We start from the raw sequence: 26170 nt of genomic DNA, 5'->3' as shown, positions 1-26170 counted from the left end.
TCTATCTCTCTATCTGGATATATATATGTATATATATACATATATACACACATATGTGTATATATGTATATATGTATATGTATATACATGTATATATATATAATCTATCTATCTCTCTATCTATCTGGATAGATATCTGGATATCTGGATAGAAATCTATCTATATATACATGTATATGCATGTATATATAGATATAAATATATAGATAGATACATATGTATCTATCTATATATACATGTATATATATATGTGTATATATATATGACATGAAAATGTACAGACATGGGGCAATCCCCAGCATAAGAAGGTGACCAAGCGGGGCACCTGGGTGGCTCAGTGTGTTAAAGCCTCTGCCTTTGGCTCAGGTCATGATCTCAGGGTCCTGGGATCGAGCCCCACATCAGGCTCTCTGCTCAGTGGGGAGCCTGCTTCCCCCTCTCTTCCTACCTGCCTCTCTGCCTACTTGTGATCTCTGTCTGTCAAATAAATAAAAAACTCTTAAAAAAAAAAAGGAAGGTGACCAAACAGGTATGGAACAGTGACTATAGTACATGACCGTCACGCAAAGGGAAAGATGCTTGCACGTAAGATCGTCTCTGGCAGTATTCACACCAGACTAGTAACAGCATTGCCTGAGAATGGGCGGGAGACAGAGGGCAGTGGATGAAAATGAGATTTACCTTGTTCCCGTATATATTCTTTTAATGTTTATCTTAGGCACGAATAAGCATGCACATAATACACATAAATACCCAAGGAGTACAACAACTGAAACGGGTCAGTGAATAGGGACAAATTCAGAACCAGCTCCATGGATTTACAAGTTTTCTGATAGAAACAGTCTTCCAAGTGTCCATGAGGTGCTCGTTCATTACAGCAGGTGGTAGTATTACACGTGAGAAGAGCTGGCGACTCAGTGCCTTAGGTCTTCTGGCCAGAAAGAGAATGGTTTGTTCATGGTTGAAATGTGCTCAGGTGTATTACTTGGTTTCTGGAATTTTATACTGCAAGGGACCTCACTTCCTTCGGTATTTAGCCCAATATCTTTGCTCTATTTTCGAACACTGAGTCCAAGATGTCCAGCGGATCGTAGGCAACACAGCCGGGCAGAACTCACCCCTCCTGATTGTTTGGCTGTAAGGGCATGGTGAGACTGATATGGATTTATGTTTTAAGTTTACAATTCTTGTTTTAAACTCCAGTTTCCATCAGTCTGACTCTGCCCTTAAAAAGTAAGAGGAGAGTCAAATAACTGATTTGGAGTTGCAGAAAGCATTATGCTAGTTTATACAAGTACGCAATTTTGGTGGCCTATGCCTTTCCCTCTAGCCTCCTCTAAAATATAAGTCCTTTTCTGTTTCTCTCTTTAAAACAATTCAGGGTTATATTTGCTCAGTTGTCATATTAGTTGTTGTGTTGATCAGTCTCGAGTAACTGATTTTCCTCTTGTGCAGAATCTTAGTCTAACTGATGATCTTTCTCTATGTGTGTTTTCCCCTCACTTCTTTAGTTGTTGAGAAAATACTTTCCTTCCTTTCCTCAGTTTATGGTGATTCTTGTTTTTCTCATTGTGCAAAGGAAAAAAATAGAGGCAAACCGCACAGTTCCAATTGTTTAATAACAGCTGCATTTGTTTATCTGCGGTGGGGCACTCCAGAGGAGAATTTTCTCCTTACACATGATTTTCTGCTCCGATGGTAATGCTCCTAAGCTTAGAATGAGGGTTGGTGCCTATATCACCAGCACCACCAACCCCAACTTCTATCCAATAATGTGAACAAATAGAAAAGGGGTGGAGAATGAAGGAGGACACTGTCTCCCCTGCTGGGACAAAGTTCCCTCCCTCCCCTCCTCCCCCCTACTTCAGTCAAAGGAGGAAGATGAGGACAGGGAGAGACATAGGCTATAGAGGAAGGGTGACCACCTCTCGAGACAATGGCAGGAGGTTCACCTGGGAGTCATGGTGCCTGTTTGGTCCTACATTTCTTGGAACTGCTTCAGTCTAACACTTACCTTCCAAACTCTCTGATATTCTGTGCAATTTGAGAAGCATTTAAACTGGGTTAGGTCTGAAGTCGTGAGGCACGTCTATTCTATCAATCCAAGAGTCAGGACACCCAAATGTTAGTTCCTGTTCTCACATCTATTACATACTTTATGAGGGGCACATGGACCCATCAGTCTGGGTGGCAATGGGAATTCTCTAATTCCTAATGTTCCCAAAGTAGCCTGGGACCACATCTGTGTTTTCAAACCGACACAACTTTAAAAGAATACCCTGGAGCCCCTCTTGAAAATAAAATATTTGAGATCTCACCCCTGCAGAACTTCATTCAGAAAATCTGGAATGGAAGCAAATTCTGTGTTTTTCCCAAGAAATCCTCAGTGGTTATTATCATCAAGAAAGTGTCAGAACATTTCCACAAATTCTCCAAACCCTTAAATACTATAACTTCCTCTTATGATTGTTCTCTTTTGTCTATTGTGTTCTCCTATCTGACATTGCCCTTCCTCTACCTTCGCAGGTTTCACACATACCCAGGCTTATTTCCCAACTCCAAATAACAATTGCCGGTAAACAAATGACATCTGCTCTTGCTTACTGTGCCCTGCTGGATAGTCCCCATTTGTCCCTTCGCATCCACTCTCCACCTTTCTCCACCTGATCCCTGCTGTTGGAAGTGAACTGTAGACCACATCAGTGGGCTCTATTGTCTTCTGACTTCCAACTGAGTTTGTCCAATGGGAGGCATCAACAGGAGAGTAGAGAATGGGAGAAGAATAACACTGAGTTGTTGATGAGCCTCTTCCCCACCCCCTCCTGATGACTGACAGGATCACTGTGAGTTGATCACTGTGATCACTGTGGCCCTTCTGGGGGCCTTTCTTATAGAGAAGACCTACTGGGATTCCAGTCAGATGTAAGGTTGGAAATGTTGTAGCCCCAACAGTGTGGCTTAGCCCCAAGTTACTGTCCTACCTTTTATAGATACACTTTAACCTTTCCCAAGATTTTTGTAGCTTATTCTTTTTTTTTTTTAATAAGCTCTGCACCCAATGTGGGGCTTGAACTTAAGACCCCAAAGTCAAGGGTCACATGTTCTACTGACTGAGCCAGCGAGGCACCCCTACCCCAAGCCTTTTTAAATAGTCCCTTTGTTTAAACTTCTTCAGTTACTCTGAGTGTGGCATCTCTGCTGCCAGGACTTTGATGGGGACCATGATTTACCTTTATCTCTTTCCTAGGTGCCATTTATATAAGAAGGGCTTTCTTGTTTCTTATTAGAAATAATAGAAATGGTAGATGTAGAATTAGAAGTGGAAAGAATAAGATTCTGGGATTTGAATGGCTTTCAATTTGTCTGTTCCAGTGTACCGCCAAATGCCAGAATACTTCATAAAATATATCTACTTCATCCTGATCATTACAACTTCTCAAATATTTGCTGGCAATGATCATTTTCCCCCTCTAGGCTAAATATTATCCATTCCTTCAACAGTTCTTCATGTAGCAGGGTTTCTAGATCTTTCACCAGCCTGGCCATTAAGTATGTTTCTCTGGGTACATCTTAAAATGTTTAGAGAAACATTTGCAATGTAAGCCAAATGTGGACCAGAGTCTCACCTAGCTGGACAAGAACCAGGACCTCCATCACCAAGAGGCATATGGGAATGAACGAGGGCAGCCCGGGGCCCTGGCTATCAAATGGAACCGCCGCGGGATAGAAAACAGGGACAATGGGCAGAGGCCGGAGTCCCTCCTGGAGGGGGAGGCACACATCCAGGCTACACTTCCTGTGTGTCACGGTTCTACTTTTGAATTTATACTTTATTTTTTCTTCTGTACTTTTTCTTTTCTACTAAGGGGTGGGGTGGGGGGACAGAAATGGAACTCCAGTCAGGCCAAGAATTTAAAAAAAAAAAAAAAAGGGGGGAGTGCTTTAAATTCCCATGGTCTGGAAGTCCACAGTCTCCTTTCCCCACACTAATCTAGATGCCTTCCTTGGGCTTCTAGTCTTCTGGCTAGAGGTCAGCAGGTCATTTGTGCAAAACGGTGTGGAGCCTGTAGCACAAGACATTTTCTTGAGTGTGAGTTCCTTGAATTCTCTTACTTAGACTCTGCAGGCCTCAATACCATGGAATTATCACCACCTCAAACCTTATATTATCTGATTCAGGCAACCTAGAGGATCCAAAGGGAGAAAACTTTGTCCCAAATTACAGAGTAACTTACTGGTCAAGTCAGGATTGGAACCCAGATCTCTTTCCTCTCTATAATCCCGCCTCTCCTTTCAGTTAATTTACTCCATTCTTTCACCACAGATTACAAAACTGAAATGAAGAAATTAATACAGCCAGTACCCAAAGCATCCAAGTCAGACAGAGGCAGGCTTCGAATTGCACAATTGCCTTGAAAGTATTGGGGAAAGATAGCTATGTGCACATTACATTTGACACAACCTCAACGGTGAAGCAACCCATCATTTTATCTAGAGGGTTCAACCACCTGTCCTTTGCATCTAAGTCTAAACTTTCTAGCATCTAAATCTTTTCAATCAGCTGAGCCAAGGCAGGGAGAGGAAGGCTCACATTATCAGATTCCTGAGTTTGAATCTCCAGTCTTCCATCAAACATAAGGCTGTCCAATTTGTACAAGCTGCTTAGGACCTCAGGGATGACCCAGTTCCATAAAATTAAGACCCAGAACGAGCACGATTTACAAAGTTACAAAGCAGAATCAGGGCTTGACTCTTTCTCCCACGCTCTTTCATATGCACTGTGCTTGCTTCCTGGAGGACCGCCCCTTCTTTGTTTAATTGGCTCTCAGAACAGGGGATCAGATATTTGCATATAGCATTTACTACAACTGCGTAATCAGATTCAAGGTCAGTATGTCCTTTATTAAATGAAAAGGGGAAGGGAGTGACATAAAAGTTATCTTTAAAAGCTGCTACTAACTACAGGGAATGCCTTCAAATAGGCTTGAAGGACTTCACAAATAAAATTTAGAGAACTATCAATGAATTCTAAACAGCTGATAAGAAAAGGTGGTCAAGTTTGAAATGACCGAACAAGTCAGTCTGCATCCACTATTCTGAGCTGAACTATATGGCAGGAGAGAGTCTGACGCTAAGAGAGCTCTTCACGGCAATTTAGGGGAAATGACTGTGTCAGCTGAAGAAACCACTTCCTAACAGCTGAATTTCAAGACTCTGGCAGATCAATAGGGCAAAAGGAATCAAAACTATAGCAGATGCTGTTGAGAATGGCAGAACCTCTGGTGCCTCAGATGATCCCAAACTGAGCAAGCTCATGCAGTTCCAAGTGGCTGAACGCCTCCCAGGGACAAATCACCGTGATGTCTGCAAGAGAGGGAAGAAGAGCTTGTAAGCCAACCTCACCGCCCCCCGCTCCCCAGAGCCTCAAGAAGCCTTCTTGTGCTCCAGAAGACATCCTTTGGCCAGAAACACCTCACTCCTCTCTCCCATTCTTTGTCTCGGTAACCAGGAAGTTACCTATAATGACCCTCAGCCCAGGAAGGATTAGACTGACTGCCTAGTTAATCACTTGCATGGTTCTGATGCCCCCAACCCCAGGTAGGTATCTCCATTGGTTTCATTCTGTAGCTCTTTGGAGAGGTGACCCAAGGCTTTTGACTGGAGCTAGCCTAAGGGGGTGCAGGTCACTGATCAAACAAGGTCTCCTCAAAGCACAACCACTATGGAAAGAACACAAGTGGAATTCTAGTCAGGCCAAGAGTTAAAATGAGAAATAGAAGCATTTTAAATTCCCATGATCTGGAAATCCACTGCCTTCTTACTCCCTGCCCATTCAGATGCATTCCTTGGGCTTCTCTGACTCACTCTTTAGTTCCTTTAGATTTTGAAATGCCTAATATAGCCAGTTGCATACTGAGAAGTAATCTCAAGGCATCTACTAATCCAATTTTTTGCTTCAGGCAATAAAATATTATTATCCCTGAATTACGGAGAAGCTGACTGGAACCCAAAGAGATTAAATACCTACAAAAAAAAAAAAAAATCAGAGTTATAGAGATGGGATTAAAACCAAGCCGAAGATCTCAGATCTCCCCTCAGTATAAAGCTCTTTCTAGTGTTCCAAATACGTTGGCAGAGTTAAGCATATCCTCCAGAGCCCAAAGGAAATCTGCTGGTCTTATATATATCTGGCCAAAATACAGAAGCAGTTGATTTAGGAGAATAGCAAATGAGCTTTAGAAAATAGCTGGAAAATGTATTTGAGCTCCCAGGAGTGACATTTGACTAAAAAGCAAATACACTGAGAATTGCCTGGTAAGGACACCATTTATCAAAAGTGTATTGGATGAATTGAAAATACATTCACTCAAAACCTGCACAATGGGGCAGGTGGCTCCATCAGTTAAGCATCTGCCTTCAGCTCAGGTCTTGGGATCGAGTCCCACATCGGGCTCTCTGCTCATTAGGAAGTCTACTTCTCCCTCTCCTCACCGCCCCCCCTCTCATGCTCTCTCACTTGCTATCTCTCTCAAAAAAATAAATAAAAATCTTTTTTAAAAAAACCCTCACAGTGGTGTTTATAGCAGAATTATTCATAATTGTGAAAATTTGGAAGCAACAAAATACCTATTTTTTCAAAGATTTTATTTATTTATTCTACAGACAGAGATCACAAGTAGGCAGAGAGGCAGGCAGAGAGATAGGGAGAAGCAGGCTCCCTGCTGAGCAGAGAGCCTGATGCGGGGCTCGATCCCAGGACCCTGAGATCACGACCTGGGCTAAAGGCAGAGGCTTTAACCCACTGAGCCACCCAGGTGCCCCAACAATATGTCTTTTAATAGGATAAGCAAATTGTGATACAGCCATAGAATGAAATATTATTCTGTGGTTAAAAAAAAAAAAGAATTATCCAGCCACATAGGACGTGGAGGAACCTTAAATGAATAAATATTGCTAAGTGAAAGAAGCCAGGCCACAGAATCTATATACTGTATACTTCTAACCATATGACAATCTGGAAAAGGCAAAACTTTTGAAAGTAAAATGATTTGTGGTTGTCAAGAGTTTGTGGAGGGTGGGAGAAGGGATGAGCAGGTAGAACATGGGGATTTTTAGGGCCTCTATTCTGTATGTACCTGTAGTTATGGATGCACAACACTGTGCATTTGTCAAAACTGGACAACACAAAGAATGGATCCTAATATAAGCTATGAATGCTCACTAATAATAATGTTCCCAACACCAGCTCATCATTTACAACAAATGTACCACACCAGTGCAAGACGCTGATAATAGGGGAAGCTACGTACAGGCGTATGCAGGAGCTCTACACTTCCTGCTTCTCTGCAAACTCAAAATGGCTCTAAAAAATAAAGTTTAGTATTTTTAAAGGGAAGATCCAGTCATTTTCATTCATTATCCAACAAATCCAATTATTGTAGCCAACTGAAAAATCTTGGATTGGGTACATTCAGTGTGTAGGCGGTTCTGGGTGCCAGAGCATGTGTAAAAAGAGGAAGGTGGTTAGGGAGTGCTTTGTCTGGGAGCGTGAAAAAGTTCTCCAGGCCCCTCCCTTGCTTCCAATACCACACTCTGTGGCCTCCAACTGTCACTTCATTCCTCTTTGTCTCAGATTTCTCTTCTGAAGAAATGATGAAGTTGGGATAGACAAACCCTGAGAATCTTTCTACCACGAAAGTCTACAACTTGATGTCCTTAAGCGTTGCTTAACAGAACAAGAGGATTTAGTATCTTTGGACCTTAGCTTGATTTCTATTAGAATTTTTGCCTCAGTACACATGTGTATTTACTGAGGAGATTAAACTAACCCCCACACTTCTATGTCTTCAAGGATCTGCTTGCAGCCTTAGCTATTTCTTGTAATTTTTCACTGCCCTTTGAGGCCTAAAGAATGGATAGTGGTGAAATTCCAAGTGAAAGTCCACAGTCTTGAGAGGCTCACCTGTTCCTAGCCCCTCCATGCCTGGAATGTCATCTCCAAACCTATGGAGAAAAAAAGAAAAATTAGCTGACATCAGAGTGAAAGGATTCTGAAATGTCTCCTACTGACAGCTTCCTGACTAAGGGGGCAGGAAGAGGTTAAGTTTTTGTCTTTGAGAAATATTTTATTTTCATTGACCTGGGGAAAAGACAAAGTGACTCAGGCTGGTTTCAGACAGTGTGTCTCTGTGGAGAGATTTGCCCCTCATAAAAATTTAGCCTAAGACAACTGGGAGCCAACTAGAACTATCCCTGGGGAAATTTAGTCAAGCTCCACTTTTAAAAATAGAATATAGAATGGGGGCTTCTGGGTGGCTCAGTAGGTTGGGTGTCTGCCTTCAGCTCAGGTCATGATCCCAAGGTTCTGGGACTGAGTCTCACATCAGGCTGCCTGCTCAGCGGGGAGCCTGCTTCTCCTTCTCCCTCTGCTGCTTTCCCTGCTTGTGCTCTCTTGAGCTCTCTGTCAAATAAATAAATAAATAAAATCTTAAAAAGAAGGAAGGAAGGAAGAAAGAAAGAAAGAAAGGAAGAGAGGAAGAAATTGGAATGAAAACACAGTATGAAAGACATTAAAATGATTAATTCATCTATTTGGTTAGCTATACAAAAGCATTTATCAAGCATTTACTATGTGCCAGACATTGTATTAAGCATAGAGAATTAAGAAAAAAATGAATTTTCTCTGAGGAACTTCAATCTCAGAGAACAGATGTAAATAAATAAATATAATGTAAAACAACACAGGTTATCACAGCTGAATGTATGAAATGCAAACATGGAAGTCATGATCACACTTGTCTAAGAGAGTCAGTAATGGCTTCAAAAGAGAAATTAATATATGAATATATGTTAAAGAATAAATTGGATTTTGCCAAGAAAAGAAAGAGAAAAATAAAGAATTGAAGACTTAACATTTGAAGCCATAAAAATTAACTTTGTGTTCTGGAAATGGCCTGTGTTTTAGTACTTCAAATTAAACCACAGGGTGTACTGGCGAAGAGGAGTGGTCAAGAAAAGTCTGGAAGATCAAGTCAAAGGTTGCTATGACCGGTTCCATTTGTCGTTTTAAATGTCACCACAGACCTGGTGGGTGAGAGAGAAAGCATTCCAGGGCTAAAAACTAACTGATTCAGTAAAGACTGTGGTAGAGAGGAAAACAGAGGATAGGGTAGAAGTCTTTCCAAGTCTATTTAATATTGGGAGCATTAATTTCTCAAAACCAAAGCAGGTTTGTGGGGGAAAAAAATAGAAAGTCTTCTTTTTCATTTTGGTCTTACCCTTTAACACCTTTCTTAGGAGGCTTGCTCTTGAATTGGCGAGTCTGTCTCTGCTTAAACTTGGGGGGCCCCTTGCGTGGGGTAGTGGGACCCTGGTTTGAAGCTGGAGGAGCCAAAGTAGTGTTGTCGCTCATACTGATGTCGTTGGGTGTCTGATGGTTCTCTTTCAGGTTCCTTAGATGGTGAGAGGGAAAAAAAAAAAAGAAAAAAAAAAGATTCTTCAGGGTACAGGGACCATTGCTTCTTAGACCCTCACTGGAAACATCAGAAAAACTCAGGACTTTGTCTTGACAGCAAAAGGGAAGAATCAACCATCTTTTAAAGAGATTTTCAAGAAAATATGGTATAAATCAATCACTCAATGTAGTGGAATGCAGACTGACAACAGATAGATTACAAATGAAAAACCTAGAGAGATGTGTTGTCTCAATAAATTATCACAAGCTTTCCATGTGAATCTATTATGATAAGTACTTCCCACTCTGTGATCATCATCTGCGAAGACAGGGAAATGGACTGAATGCTTATCTATAGTCTTTACAGCACTGATATGTTCTTTAAGTTTTATATATATTTCTACCCTACTACACAATAATCTGTCTCCTAATGTTTATGGCCTCACATTTTATGGGCTTTTTACTTTACAGTCCTTACTCTGTTTAAGCCTCATGTAATCAAGATACTTTTTTCCTAGTTCTGGGAGATAATAGGGAGAGCTCTGAACCAGGGATACTAACACCCATGTAGTATGAGATACATCCCAGTACACACACACACGAGAAAATCAATGGAGGATGATTCAGTAGTAGGTGTGTGCTTTAACTCCATATTCAGACATGAAGTTCTTTAATCACCCATTTCTCTGAAATATTCAACATTTTCTCCTATCCAAATCATGGACTTATCCAATATGATTTTCACAGACTTTGATTTTAGCTATAGAAACATACATTGTCATTCTTCAAGTACAAATAGGGATGTATTAACAAGATACATTTTTAAAGTAAATATGCTAAGCTAAAGGATGACTTTTCTTCTTTCTCCTTTCTATCACAAAGGTTGATAATACTTCTTCTGGGAAGGAAGAGTCTAAAAAACTCCAAAGAACTTCTAAGTACCCATAATCTCTTACCCTGAGCCAAACACTTCCATGCTCTGCTACCTGGAAGATTTATTTATTTATATAATCTATAAATTATAGGCTTATGCTAATATTCTTAGCTTCAACTCTCCCTGACCATCTTTGGTCCATGCTAATCATCTTCCTCTTTCTCCACCACACTGAACATGCCTCAAATTTTATATTGTATGACTTCAAGTTCATCAACTTTTTCTTATTACTTTCAAAATCAGTTTAAATTATTATCTTGGCCCAAGAGATATTTTTTTCCTTATCTTCTTTTCCCCAATTACTATTTTCATTTTCTCCTGCTAGTTCTCAACTTTTTCCATAGAAACACATTGACTAATCTGTGAGTGGGTACCAGGGATGGCGAACCTGGCCAGGTTTACTTGCTTATGCCATGGATCTTGTCTTATTTCCCCACTGGAATGTGCTCCAGTGGGCTTCTTTTTCCATTTTTGTTCATTTCTGTCAAAACCTAGAACAGTGCCTGGCACATAGCAGGTGTGCTGTATATATTTGTCTAATCATTGAACAAATAAATGGAAACGTTGAACTACTACCTTGAACTTTGGGCGATGAGAGCCTGACCCTGTGATTTCTCCACCAAACCATACAGAAGGCATCGGTTGGTCTTCACTTCACAAAGCTCTCAGTGGCTTTCGGAAATGGGCTGCCTGTTCATCTGTTGGCTGAATCCAGTTCTTGTGCTGTGAACCCTCTCTCGCCCTGGTAAACAGGCAAAGTTTGTGTCTCTTCCAAGTGTGGTTGGGACCATGGAAACTGCTACTGGGCAGCCAAGAGCAGCATTGTTCTCAGAGTTTACACCAGTAGCTGACACATCCTGGCTCTGACAAAGCCACAGAGGAAAACTAGAGAATTTCTCTCCAATCAAGATTTTTGGACTTCTCAATTCTTTCAAAATAGTAAGAAAGCCCAAATTTTCCTTCTCTCATCTGGGGAGTTTGCTAGGATTAGGATTACCATATTTAACAAATAAGAATGCAGGACACCCAGTTAAATTTGAACTTCAGATAAATAACAAATGGGGTTTTTATTATAAGTATATCCTAAATAGTTCGTGGTACATACTTATACAAGAAAAATTATTTGTTATTTATCTGAAATTCTAATTTTACTGAGTGTCTTCTACTTTGATCTAGCAGTTCTATCTAGCATTCCACTGTGTCAGATCCAGAGTCTGTAATATGAGGGTTTAGGGTAAACTAATCAGTCATATTACCCTTTGGGAGCAATGCAATGTAAAGACTGTTTGTTTTAGACTCAAATAGACATAGTTTCAAATCCCTGCTCCACAAAAACTGTCTATGTGACCTTGGATAAACTGCATAACTTGTCTGAACCTCATTCCATCTATAAAATTAATCAAATATACCTTCTTTTTAGAGCTATGGAGCAAAGTAAAAGACATAATGTAAATAAGTGTTTGGTGCAAAGTGCTCAAAAAAATAATAACTATGTAATAGACCTTTTAGGAAGCCAGGCAAACAAATCTGTGATTGGGACACAGGTTCACCTGTCCTCCCTATACACTTTCTCCTGGGCGAATGGTTGAAGAGCCCTTGTCACATACCAGAGAGATAACTGTCATTAGCACTTGCTGGGTCATCTTCTGTATCCCTCCAACACCCTATTAATTTATGACTGGTCTTGAAATTCTGCCGTAAGCTTGGATTCCCTTGACATCCCCAAAAGCAGCCCCAAAGAACTTAAAAATCACACTTGATTTCCATCTTTCCTTGATTATACTTCCCCTTTTCTCCTGAAAATCTCTTTTGCTTATTTATATATGTAATTTTGAAGTTGCAGGCTCAGATGGCGTTCCTGTTCCTCTCTAGGTATGATGCATTATATAAAGGTATTCTCTTCTGAAAGCGTTATAGAACAGTTGCCTCGTTCGTCCCTGGATCCTCCTGATCCTCAGGGTTTGCACCATGGGTAAAAATTTTGTATTTATTATGCATTTCATGTATAATATTTCATTTTTGAGTAGGTAGGACAATCAACTAACTCATAGAGTGTTTCTGTCATGGATGTGCCCTCCAGTTCTCCCTGTAAAACCATTTGGGAGGAACAGAGCAAATATGACCCTTCCCTGCCTTGGAAGTTAGTCTTGTCCATGCCGCTTATCACCAGAGGCTAAACTTACCCTGGCCATGCTTTCCTAGGAATTAAAAGGGTATCCCCAGGCTAAATAATCCTCCATCCAGTGTCAGACTCGCTTTTAGCTGGAGGAAGAAGATGTTTCACATTTTTGTTTTCCAAAAGTGTCAAGAAATACATCCATTCCTTTGTGAGATGGAATGGCTTTCTGTTTTTAAAGCAGTGAAAGTCCTTCCCCTTTTGAAGAGTATGAACTGTAGTTCTGCAGAAGGAAGTGGATTCAGCCAAACAGTACGTCAAAGCACAGTTTTGTAGGGAATCAGGATTAGTGTCACCTTGGATGCAAGGCGGCAGAGTTCGGCTGTAAGAAGCTATGGAGGATGATCATCCATAAGCCCCAGCTAAGGAAGAGCAGTATCAGAAGGTCCTGAGTCAGGATCTCTGATGCTGCTATCATCACCCCCAGACTTCCAGGTCTCCCCTTCTTGGCAAAGACATAGGCAAATAGACAATTCTATTGTTGGGGGGCTAGGAGAAGGGGTGAGGAGGAGAGAGGTGCAAGAGTGGTCTCCCTGCACTGATGGGGTTGGGCCAATAAATATCACCAGGGTCCTGCTGAGGCAGAGAGAATCAAATAATCTGGAGAGCCAAGGAAGACCCAAACCAAAACCATGAAAAGACAAAAAAAAAAAAAAAAAAAGTCCGCAAGTACCTTCATTCGGATCAGAACAAACACACACTTCGGCCTCAGAGGGAGAAGGCTGAGCCACCCACATAGCACTGGGGTCATTCTGGCTGCCTCTTGACTCTCTTTCTCCTTATCCTCACACTCTCATGTCCCCCCTCTTGTATTTTGGCCTCTTTCAAGGACACCCTGGGAGTAAAGAACTGTTTGCTCTGTGGTCACTTAGTGCCCCAGATCCCTCCTTTCCCAGAAAACTGGGAGCCACAAAAAAGAAGGAGTCATTTTGGGGTTCTTTCAAAATGAGTTGAGTAATCAAGTTTTGCAGCAACCTCTCAATAATCAAGTTTCATTTATTAGCTGGCTTCATGACATTATAAGGCAATTTGGATGTATTTCCTTCATGTTTTCTCCCAGTTTCATTCCCGGCCCCAGCCCAGGCCCACTGGTTCAGTGTGTTTTCTTCCATTTCTTTATTTTAGAGCCAGATCAACCCTCTACCACCCACAAAGCCTTTCAATTAAAACCTGCTTAAACACCAGAAGTTGAGAAATACTCACAGAGTTGAATGTTGCTCCCATAAACCGCCCAGTTGCCCTCTTCAAAGCAGATGAATAAAGGATCTGTGCCTCCTGATTTATCTCCCTGTAATACCCACATGCTTCGTAATCCCACTGTTAGGAGCTTAGAGCACCAACCCAGGTACAAAGAAGTTCGAAGAATAAAGGGTGAGATTGGGACAGGCTTAGGAGGTTTCTGACAAGTGAAATACTCTCACAAAACTGACGTGGGCGCCCTCCTGTCAATCAGTAGGTGTTGAAACTACAAATGCACACGATGTGCTGATATCCAGGGGTATATTCGTAGTTTGTGATTTGCTATCTCTTGTCTTCTCCATTCCCACCACTGTCCTTGTTGTCTCCCATTCCATCCCGTTCCCTGACACACACACTCCCAATCATAAGTCAATTCCCACCACACAAGTATCATGTCATAATTGTTATGGGACTCTAGATAACTGGAAAGAGGAAACAAAATCATAGTGTCCCATGCTGCAGTGGGGACACTGGGGTGCTGATTGTGTGAGCAATGATATTAAGAAGTATACGATATCTCTCCCTAATAAGTTCTGGATATATTTCCCCAGTAAGATAGAACCACAAATCGAAAATGACACAAAATTCAGTGGTATTTGACAGAGAAAGAGCCCAACTTATAGCTGATAACTATTAACTGATGGCATTTATTTGAAAATTGATTGCTGGATCTTCCATATCAAAGGCTTCAGAGTATAGGGCTCAGGCTACAATTCAATTCATTGGTACCCTTGGCTGCAGCCTTTCAATTACATTGAGCCACTAGTATTAATTTGTACATCACTTTATATAGACCTTAGTCCATAGGCTAGCATCATTAAGTTCTTTTGAGAAATTTTTCATAGAGAAATAAAGTGATTTATTCAAGACTGCGTATAAAGTTAGTAGTGGAGCCAGGATCAAGGTCTAAATCTGGAAATACCTTGCATATTCTGCTGTCTTCCTATTATATTACAGCAAAGCAGAATAGACCAAGATGCACGTGTTGCTGGTCTCTCTTGTGCCTTGCCAGTGAATTGTAATGTGCCCTCCCTAAATTGTTACTTGTTAGAGAATATAACTTGTTAGAGAATATAACCATAAGGTTATAGAGGAAGAAGGTCAATTTATCCTTCCCAGGCAGGGATAGATTCTTAAAAGCAGATTACGTGGGGAGCTAAAAGGCTTATGGGGATTTTTTTTTAATAAAAAAATAATAATAACCTTGGTCTTCACCAAAATTAGAGGAATTATGAAGCAGCAAATGCACTGCAGAGCCAGTAGAGTATTTAATATCTGGATGAGTCTTTAGTATCTGGATGAGTCTTTCCATCATCCCCACTTCTGGTCTCCATTACCATTCAGATCTCCTCTATTCTTAGAAGGCACATAGATATTGAGATTCTTGTCTGTGAAACCCTCACCCATTCTCTATTTCTTTGCCAAAGGACTATTATTCATGCGGGCAGTGAAAAGAGCAATAAGTCGAATGTTCTAGAGTGTTGCTACTCAAAGTGTACCAGCATCTGCACCACCCGAGTGTTTGTTAGAAATGTAGGACCTCAGGGCCTGCTCCAGACTTACTGAACGAGAAGCTGCATTTTAACAAGGTATCAAGGTGATTTGTTTGCATAGTACTGTTGTAGACCCATGTGCAGGCTTGATCTCACCACATCTCTGCTATGTGACAAGAGTGCCACCTCAAGTCTCAGTTTCTTCATGTCATATACCATAATGTGCCAAGGTTCTCCATTTTTTCCTTCCCAACACACTTGAGGAAGATAAACCACACTGATTAGTAACAGGATTTGTAACCAGTGATTCTCACTGTTCGAGGAAGGAGGAGGATGTTGTACCATGACACTTCTCTCTCCCAGGGAAAGCCAGAAGAATGGAATGTGAGGAATGAGAAGTACGACCAAGTATATAGTTGGAAAAACTCTTCTAAAGTGATTTTAGGGGCACCTGGGTGGCTCAGAGGGTTAAGCCTCTGCCTTTGGCTCAGGTCATGATCTAAGGGTCCTGGGATCAAGCCCTACATCAGGCTCTCCACTCAGCAGGGAGCCTGCTTCCCCCTCTCTCTGTGCCTGCCTCTCTGCATCTTGCAATCTCTTTCCATGTCAAATAAATAAATAAAATCTTAAAAAAATAATAAAGTGATTCTAATTTAGCTCTCAGGGATTTATGATTAGAAAATCCTTTAATTGCTTTAAAGACTTAAAATTGATATTCCATCCAGTTTTGGACCAAGATGGAGTAGATATGCTTCTCCCCATTCCTGTGGTAAGTACAGATAAAATTCCTAAATATTATATATAGAACAAACATAAGAGTATTTTAAAAGGTCAAAAGAAGAGGAGAGACCAAATAGAGAATTTAGTGCCCTAGTAACAATGTGGCAGTAAATTCCTTGAGCTGTCTTTTAGTTTTGTATATCCTGAACTAGAAGGAAGAGAGGCAGCAACCTAGAAACACAAACAGAAGCAGATTAAAAAAAAAAAAAATTCTCTCAGGCCCCTGGGTGCCTCAGTGGGTTAAGCCACTGCCTTCAGCTTGGTCATGATCTCAGGGTGCTGGGATCGAGTCCTACATCGGGCTCTCTGCTTGGCGGGGAGCCTACTTCCCTCTCTCTCTCTGCCTATTTGTGATCTCTGTCTGTCAAATAAATAAATATAATCTTAAAAAAGAAAAAAAAACTCTCAAAAAGCTTACTCTTTCTAGACAAATGACCAGAAAAGATGTAATCTAGTAAGACAGAAAAAAAAATTAGACAAAAGTCACCCTATGCCATGGGAAAAAATCCAACATTCTGTTGGGGTAAAAAAGGCCAATTTCAACCCCATCAGCACAGGTTGAGTATCAAGACTTCCATCCAGGCCCAGCTATAATTAGGTAACCCTACCCCACCCCACCAAGTAGTATCAGAGAAGGCCACATAGGGATCTTAGACTTCATTTCCAACCAGTGCTAATGAGGCACCCTCTTCCTTCTTACCAGAATGGTATCAGAGGAGGCCAAGTGGGGCATTTTCGCCACTATTCAGCAATAACAAGGTACCTAAGGAAGAACAAAATAAACATTTTAGACTGACTAATACAATAACGAACACAAAAAATCCAATGAATGGGTTTGACACCAGGAAGAAGATAAAAGAAAGAATCAGTGAACCTGAAACTAGAACGGTAGAAATTACCCCACCTGATCAGAAGAAAGAAAATAAATAGAAAAGAAGGAAGAGGAGGCAGAAAAGGAGAAGAAGGAGAAGACGACGACGATGACAATGACAACAGAACAACAACAGCCACCCGAGACCTTGAAAACTAAAAGATCTAACATTCATGTCATCAGAGTTCCAGGAGAGGAGAAAAGGATGAGGCTAGAAATGTACTTGAAAAAATAGACTGAAAATTGCCTAAATTTGATGAAAGACATAAGCCTATGGAATCAAGAAGCTATCAAACCCCAATGGGACAAACCCAAAGAAATCTATGCCAAAGCACATCATAATCAAGTGATGAAACTAAAGACAAAACAAATTTTAAAAGCAATTTAAAAATATATATATATACCACCTTACCTAGAGGTGAAAAAATGGAATGACGGAGGATTTTTCATCAGAAACCATGGGGCCAGAAGAAAGTAGCACAACATTTTTTAAGTCCTGATAGAAATAGAACTGTCACCTCTGTGAATTTATCCTTTAGGAGCAAAGGGAAATAAAGACATCCTAATAAAGAAAGACTAAGACAATCTATCACCAGAAAACCTACACTAAAAGAATGACAAAGGAAGTTCTTAAAACAGAAAGGAAATGATAATTTAAAAAAAAGAAATTTTTGAACATCTAGAAAGAAAAAAACAACGAAAAAAGAGGAAGTGTGGGATACAAGGGGATGTGTGGAAGACAGGAAACTCAACCACATTCAGCCGGGCTTGTGGAGACCTAAACATTGTTCAAGACACTGTGGAGTTCTAGAGATCTGGTCAGTTTGCATCTTCAGGGACTGTACCCATTGTTCTCTGTTCCAAGTGGTTGTTCTTTCTGTTTCTCTCCTACTCCTGCTGCCACTGAGTCTTAAGAGGATTTGAGTAGCCAGGCTAACCACCAGGAAGTACACACTGCCTCTGGGAGACAGAACAGTTCTACCAGGTTACTTAATTGGACACTGGCTAGCCTCATCAGGACTGACTTTTGATCCGTTATCTATCTCTGGTCATACAACCAGGTAGTGGAGTCACATGGCTCTGAGCAAGGTGATTGATGATCAAGAAATTCCTGTGGATGAACCTTGGTTGCCCTGGACACTCCAAGATTTCAGAGGCATAAGAAATAAAGCCAGCAGAAATATTGCTGGGAAAAGAAAAAGAATTATTGGTATATGTGATGACATCAATGAATATGAAGCACATTTTACTAAGTGAAACAATCCAGAGTTGAAAGGCTCTAATAGTATCTGATTTCATTAATGACATTCCAAAAAGGAAAAACTATGAGGTTGGAGAACTAATCGGTGGTGGCCAGGGATTGAGAGAAGTCGACTGCTTGTAAAGGGACAAGGCGAGGGATTTTAAAGGGTGGTGGAATTATTTGGTATCATGATTATAGTGTAACTCCAAGGATTTTTACTGTATGCAAATTTAAGAACGAAATATCATAAAAATGCTTCCAAAAATTATGTTTCATAGTTCTATAGTTCTATAATCCTTGGTTTACTGTATGCAAATTTAAGAACAAAATATCATAAAAATGCTTCTAAAAATTATGTTTCATAGTTCTATAATCCTTGGTTCTTGATACTTTCTGACAGATGGGAAAGTATTATTAATCACATACAGAGAGCTAAAGGGCAGGCACTAAGTAATTAGAAAGTAATCAAAATTTTAGCTGTCCTATAAGCTCCTTACACAAGCACTAATCTCTAATCCTTCTTTAGTGTTTCTTAAAATAGCTTTGAGTAGGAAGACACACATCAGAGACACATTTCCTCTACATTCAATTCTCCTAGACCGGGATTCCCACTCTGATGAATACACAGTAGACCCCAGAGAGGAACCCCCTAAATGTGAAGAAGGAAGGCACAAGGCTCTCCCCCATCTTCTCCTAATACCCAATAATATTTATGCCTTTTCCAGAACAACATTGTTAATCTTGAAAAAAAATAACTTATTAATTAAAAATACAATACTTCCTTTCAGAAAATAGGGAAGTGGGAACAGTACTAAACTCATTTCATTAGGCCAGTTTGACCCTCATAAAATTTTTTAACACTAAAACCAAAGACAATAAAAAGGAAAAATACTGACCAATCTTTCATAAATTTAGATGTAAAAATCCTTTTTTTTTTTTTAAAGATTTTCTTTATTTATTTGACAGAGAGAGACAGCAAGAGAGGGAACACAGGCAGGGGGAACGGGAGAGGGAGAAACAGGCTTCCCACTGAACAGGGAGCCTGATGCGTGGACCCTGAGATCATGACCTGAGCCAAAGGCAGAGGCTTAACAACTGAGCCACTCAGGTGTCCCTAGATGTAAAAATCCTTATCCTTAACGAAATAATAGCAAATCAAATACAGGAATGTACAAAAATAATAATACACCATGATCAAGTGAGATTAATTCCATGTATGCTAGACTATTTAAAGCCTAATCAACTAACATAATGCACTGTATCAATAGCCTAAAGAAGAAAAATCATATAATCATATCAATTGATATAGAAATGCACAGAAAATGCATTTGGCAAAACCCAGTGCCCATTTATGATAACTCTCAGCAAACTAGAAATAAAACTCAACTCAAGAAAAAAATCTTCAAAATAAACCAGCCAACCAAACAAATAAAAAAAAAAAAAAAAACCCTACAGTTTACTTCATACTTAATTGTAAAAGACTGAATGCTTTTTCTCTAAGGTCAGGGACAAGTCAAGGATGTGTGCTCTCATCACTCTTATTCAACATGGTACTGAAAGTTCTGGCCAATGCAATCAGGCATGAAGAAAATAGAAAGCATATAATTTGGAAATGAGAAATGAAACCACTTCTATTTACAGATGACATGATTATCTACATAGAAAAATCTTAAGGACTCTTCATTTTAAAACTATGCTGTAACTAATAAGTGAGTTCAGCAAGGTTGAAGTATACTAGACTAATACAGAAAAATCAATTGCATTTATACACAACAATGAATAAATGAAAACTAAAACTTAAAAAGTAACATCATTCACAATTGCTCTAAAGAAAATGAAATACTTAGGTGTAAATCTACCAAAGCATGCACAAGACTTGTATGATTAAAAACTACAAATTCTAATTTTCTAAAAACATTTTATGATTTTATTTATTTATTTGACAGAGAGAGAGACATCACAAGTAGACAGAGAGGCAGGCAGGGAAAGAGGGGGAAGCAGGCTCCCTGCTGAGCAGAGAGCCCAGATGCAGGCCTTGATCCCAGGACCCTGGGATCATGACCTGAGCTGAAGGCAGAGGCTTAACCCACTGAGCCACCCAGGTGCCCCTAAAAACATTTTAAAAGAGAGAGTGAGTAAGCATGAGCAGGGGGAGCAGCAGGCAAAGTAAGAAGCAGGCTCCCCATTGAGCAAGGAGTCTGATGCGGGACTCAATCCCAGAACCCTGGGATCATGACCTGAGCTGAAGGCAGACACTTAACTGACAGCCACCCAGGCGCCCTACAAAATCTAATTTAAAAGAAATCGAAGCAGACCTAAATAGTTGAAAAAACATACCATGCTTATGGATTAGAACACTCAACATAGTAAAGATATTAATTCTCACTAAATTGATCCATGTTTATTACAATTCCTATCAAAATTCCAGCAAGGTTTTCTGTAGACATAGAAAAGTTTAATCTAAATGCATGGGCAAAACAAATATTGAAAAAGAAAAAAGTAGGGTGGGAGGGAATCACTCTTCCTAATGTTAAAGCTTACTACATAGCTATGGTAGTCAAAACAGTGTGGTGTGGACTGAGTAATAGACACACAGATCAGTGAAACAAAGTAAAGAACCCAAGTGTAGATCCACAAAATATGCCCAATTAACTTGTGACAAAGGTGCAAAAGCAATTAACTGGAAGGGGGACAGCCTGTTTGACAAATGGTGCTGGAGAATGAACATCTAAATCCTGGACAAATGAGGCTGAGCATTGACATTTTGTCCATGGACATCAGAAATAAAACAAAACAAAACAAAACCAAAAAAGTGAATTTTACACCTCACACTTTATGTACGTAAATTCCACACCTAACTGCCACACAGTTTATGAAAACTAGCTTAATATGTATCACAGACTTAAAGGTGCAAAGTAAACCTATAAAGATTTAGGGGAAAAAACTAGGAGAAAATCTTCAGAGCCTAAATCCTTCAGGACTAAGCAAAGATGTCTTAGACTTGCCAGCAAAATTACTTAACAGGGAAATCTGATATATTTGACCTCATCAAAATTAAAACTTTCATTCTGAAAAACCCTGTTAAGAGAATAAAGAGAACAACAATATGCTGGGAGCAAATATTTGCAAATTACACACCCAACAAGGGATTTGCCTCTAGAATATACAAAGAACTCTCAAAGCTCAATATTCAAAAGGCAAACATGCTAGTTAGAAAATGGGCCAAAAATACAAATAAACATTTCACTGTAAGAGAATATACAGATGGCAATAAGGACATAAATAGATGTTTTCCATAATCCTCCATTTGGGAAACAACAATTAAAGCCACAATGAGGAAATGAATCAAGTATGGCTCTCTGGGAGGAGAGCATTCCTGTAGAGACAACACCTGCTGAAATGGGAACCTACTTCTCCTGTAAGGATTAGCAGGGGACAGAGAACAAAAGAGAAGGGAGAGGAGTCTGGAGTGGTGCAAGGGGCACCAGTTATCGAATAGCATAAAAGTTACCTCAAAATTTGGCAGCTCATAAAAGTAAACATCTGTTACATCCCACGGTTTCTGAGGGTCTGTTCAGGAGTAGTGAAGCTGGGTGGTTCCTGGTCTGTCTTTCATGAGGCGACAGTCAGGCTGCTGGGACTGGTGGGAGGATTCACTTCCTACATAGCTCACTCGCACAGCTGTTATCAGAAATCCTCATTTCTCACCATGTAGACCACTCTGCATTGTCGCTCATCTGTCACTTCGCTGTCCCTATGACATGACACCTAGCTTTCCTCAGAACCGCTGATCCAAGAGATCGAGTGAAGACACGGTGTCTTTTATAACAGAACCTCAGAACTGACAGAGCATCACTTCTGCCATGCTCTATTGGTCCCACAGACCAAGCCTGACACAATCTGATCAGGGTTGATAGCAGGATCATTGGGGCCATCTTGGAGGTTGATTACCACAATGAGCACACCTGCAGACCATGGCAAATGCTTCCATTTTATTGTAGATGGGGAAAAGGTCCCTAGAAGTTTCAGATGGAAGGAATGATCTGGTCACGAGTGTGCTTCTTACTCTGACTACTCTGAGGAGAATAAAGCGTGAAGCTATTACGAAAGTGGAAAACATTCAGAGACTGTTCCAAAAGTATCTGAAGGCATGGTGATGGTAGGGCTAGGCTGCTAGCAGAGGAGGAGATGAGAAGTAATCAGCAGGTTATATATTGAAAGTAGAGCTTGCATAAGATGGGATTTTCGTAGATGTCAGCAACTTCTCTTTTTATACTCTCTTGGGGTGGTCTCATCCATTTATGTGGTTTAAGACAGCGTTTCTCAAATGTCACAACTTACCTGCAGAGTGTTTTAAAGCAGATTCCTGACTCCAGCCCTAGAGATTCTGATAGCATGGGTCTGGAGCTGTCCTGGTAATTTGCATTTCTTTTTTTTTCTTTGTCCTTACTAACTTCTCTTGATACCTCCTGTACATTTCTTTTCCCAAGCACACACAAAAAAATTAATTTGTTTATTTCTGTCTTCCTCATTACATTGGTAGCAACATGAGGTCTCAGACTGTGCCTTACCAGTGGGTTTATCTCTGACCTTGTGCACAGGTCCTGGAATATAGCCGGGTGGGAATTCTTAAGGGCTTGTTGAATTTGTTGAATTTGGAAATGAACCTTTATGCCAAGGCCACAAACCCCTTCAGAATGTAGTTCAATATGTCATATATATATGTATATATGTAAATATATGACCTATTGAGCTACATATATCATATATATGATATAGATTCCTTTCTTATATATGACACAGAAAAATTGGTCTCAGTGACCTCTATGGATACATGACTATACTCACATTCCATTTGTTCTTCCCCAAGGCAACATACTAACCAGAGGAAAGAGATGGAACAGGGGTGCAGAATGTAGTCATTTCTATCTTATTTAGACAGATACATATCTACTTGAGAACTTTCCTCAATTTCTTGCATTATTCAGCCAAGTATCATGCCAGCTGCTCCAAGGAATACAAGACAAATAAGACACGGCCCTTTCCTCACACGTTTTATATTTGGATGGAGAAATAACTCTACTATTCAGAAAATAATCACATAACACAAAGCAGTGCCTACTAAAGTCCTAAATTATATTGTACAAATAGTACACGCTCTAGCTTAGAAAAAATACAACATGCTTGTCCTGGATCAATGCTGGAAAGAAAAAGGTCGGTGCCTGGTGGCTCATTTGGCTAAGCGTCTCTTTTTGGCTCAGGACATGATCCCTGCTCTGCAAGGAGCCTGCTTCTCCCTCTCACTCTGCCTGCCGCTCTCCCTGCCTGTGCTTGCTCTCTCCCTGTAAAATAAATAAAATCTTAAAAAAGAAGAAGAAGGTAATATATAAGGTATATATGTATTTGAGATGTGTGTAGGCTGATTGCGAGCACTTAGATGAAAATGACTCGCTCTTAGTCAATTTCATATGTGCTCTGCAGTAATAAGCATCAGAATGTCCTGTGGAATTGATGATGGTGGATTTTCTTAGCTTCGATCATTTATTGAGTATTGAGCACCCTGCTGGACGCTTTCTCATACATAATTTCCAACCCTTCCAGCGATGCTGAAGGTTGATGTGCCTCTTCTACAGACTGCCTCTTTTACAAACTGAGGCTCCAAGAAAAAAAACCATGGCCCAGGGATACACTAATGGGAAGACACAGAGCCAGGACATCTGTCTAACTGTAGCTCCCCCCTCCCCACCCCCAGCCTGCTTTTGGTGCCCAGTGGACACATTTCAGAACAGACAGCTTTCAGGGTGGAAAGTCTTCTCTGAGAGTTTGTTGTCTCAACTTGGAGCCTCAAAGAAATACGTCTGTGCAAAAAAGGGAAGTGTTAACAGTCTGCCTCAGTCTTTTGTCACTTTTTGAGGTTCACGGCAAAGGCACCGCCCCATGGAAGAGTTGTCCAGAATTTACCTTTCAGCCGTATGCTTGTAACAACAAAGAAAAACTGGAAAATATTTCAAAGGTTTGATGATTGTTCTGGAAACTCTCATGCAGTTTTCCAAGTTCTGTTGATTTCATTTGGCAGCACAGGACAAAGGTCCGTGGAGTAAGAGCTTCCTTGCGGCCGTGACGGCCATTGTCCTGCATCTGAAGAAGTTTAAATATGGGGAAGGGAGTCTGGGTGCATAACACATCTTTGTCAGCATGGGCTGGAAGCAGAGTGTCTCCCCTCATAGGTCTCTTCAAAGAGTCTCTTCGTCTGTTTCCCCAGCTGATAAATACAGGTGCACAGTGAATAGTGATGGAGGAAAAATGAGAAATGGGAATTTTGGGGCATCCCTGCCCTGACTGTGATGTCAGGAAGTACTTTAGGAAAACATGGTAGTTGTCCTCCAACTTATGGAAAGCCTATGGCTGTATCATCAAGAAGAAACTTTCAATGAGCAATTCTTAATCCTTTCGAGGTCATGGACTCCTTTGAGAATTTGCTGGAAGTTATGAATGCTCTCTCCTCCCCCAATAAATACACACATACTGTACACATACCTAGCGATGTTACAGACACTTTCCTTCCAATGTCCGTGCCCAATCCAGTGCATTGAGAAAAATTGTGGAGACACGTTGGGCTTGACAGGGGGAAAAAAAAAAAAAAAAGCCTTGTTTGACTAGTGACATCTTCCCTAATAGCATGGGAAATGGGGAGTGGAATGTGGACTATGAATCTACCATTCCCAATTTTTAAATCCTCTTTGTTCTAAATAATTTATTTTTACCTATGTTATTTTTTCATTGTCCCCCTAGAACATAACTGCCACAAGAGAGCAGAGAGTTTTGTAGTCTACTGTTGTTTCGCTGGTGCCTAGAACAGTAGCCGAAAAAATAAAGGTGCTCCGCGAATGTTATTGAGAGAAGAAATGCATCCCCTCTTGGGAGCACCAGGTTACAAAATTTACTCTCTCCCATGTGAATTCGTGTTTGCTTTGATTTAAAATACGGCCAGATATGTTCAAGGGCTATCTTCTATCTTAGCATTTTAGGAAATTTACAAACGAAGTCTGTATTGGGTTTTCAGGACTTCTGCTAAATTTAATTATATACTGTTTTCTTTTTTTTATTTGCCTAGATGCATCTCTTTTCTCCCACCAAATAACCATACTCTCAACTGTTTCAGTTCCCATGACTAAAGATGTATTTGGTGGCATCAATTTACAAAATAAAGGGAACAAGATGCAGCATGTTCAAATGACAGCAAAATAAATGTCAGTTTCTCCAACTATATTTGCTTCATTAGTCAGCTCTACACATACCGAAACAATGTAAATACGAAATATGGAAGTGTTCATATAAATAAGCTTTTTTTTTTTTTTATTGACAGCAGCTATGGAGTGTATGAAATCAATGTGGTTGGACTAGTTGAGAACTGCTTGTTCGGGGCACCTGGGTGGCTCAGTGGGTTAAGCCTCTGCCTTTGGCTCAGGTCATGACCTCGGGGTCCTAGGATTGAGCCCCACATCCGCTCTCTGCTCAGCAGGGAGCCTGCTTCCCCCTCTCATTCTGCCTGCCTGCTTGTGATCTCTCTCTCTCACTCTCTGTGAAATAAATAAATAAAATCTTAAAAAAAAAAAAAAAAAAGAACTGCTTGTTCCTTTAAAGGGTTTAAATATGGCCCCTGAAACTTGTTCCCATTTGAATGACTTCACAAACCATTTCTCTAAATAGGGTACGAAGTCAGTTTTCATACTTGTTAAATTACCACAAATTCTGTGTTACAAGACTGTGAATTAATGAAGTCTTAAGCTATTTTGTAATCCTCATTCCTAGGTTTAATCGAAAACAGTGCTTTACTTGTTTTTAATTAAAAAAGTAGTGAAAACTACAAGTAACATTTGATTGTGCTGCAGTGCAAAGCTACATTTTGAAATTATAACCAACAAAACTCCAAAAAACCTGTTTGAGGGCCAAGTATATGCAGTTAACATTTATAATTCC

At 40.2% G+C, this 26170-nt stretch overlaps 1 protein-coding gene across 3 annotated transcripts; it reads right to left on the bottom strand.

Moving 5' to 3' along the window:
- Window positions 1–3860: 3860 nt before the first annotated feature.
- PDE6H (phosphodiesterase 6H) lies at window positions 3861–21984 on the bottom strand. 3 transcript variants are annotated; one of them, XM_080811705.1, is made up of 5 exons: window positions 21702–21984; window positions 16777–16839; window positions 9279–9452; window positions 7964–8004; window positions 3861–5364 (listed from the first exon to the last, which is right to left on the bottom strand). In XM_080811705.1, exons 3-5 carry the CDS (start codon window positions 9410–9412, stop codon window positions 5288–5290), a joined length of 252 nt encoding a protein of 83 aa, XP_080667831.1. In that variant the 5' UTR covers window positions 9413–9452; window positions 16777–16839; window positions 21702–21984; the 3' UTR covers window positions 3861–5287. The 3 variants fall into 3 exon arrangements, with proteins under 3 accessions (XP_080667831.1, XP_080667830.1, XP_080667832.1); XM_080811704.1 differs by lacking the exon at window positions 16777–16839; XM_080811706.1 differs by lacking the exons at window positions 16777–16839; window positions 21702–21984 and adding an exon at window positions 10965–11130 and having other exon boundaries at window positions 4878–5364.
- Window positions 21985–26170: the final 4186 nt, after the last annotated feature.

The sequence above is a fragment of the Martes martes genome (assembly GCF_963455335.1).
Source record: "Martes martes genome assembly, chromosome: 8".
Taxonomy (NCBI): Eukaryota; Metazoa; Chordata; class Mammalia; order Carnivora; family Mustelidae; genus Martes; species Martes martes.
Note: the sequence above shows the minus strand (reverse complement) of the source record. Positions and strands in the feature narration are given on the sequence as shown.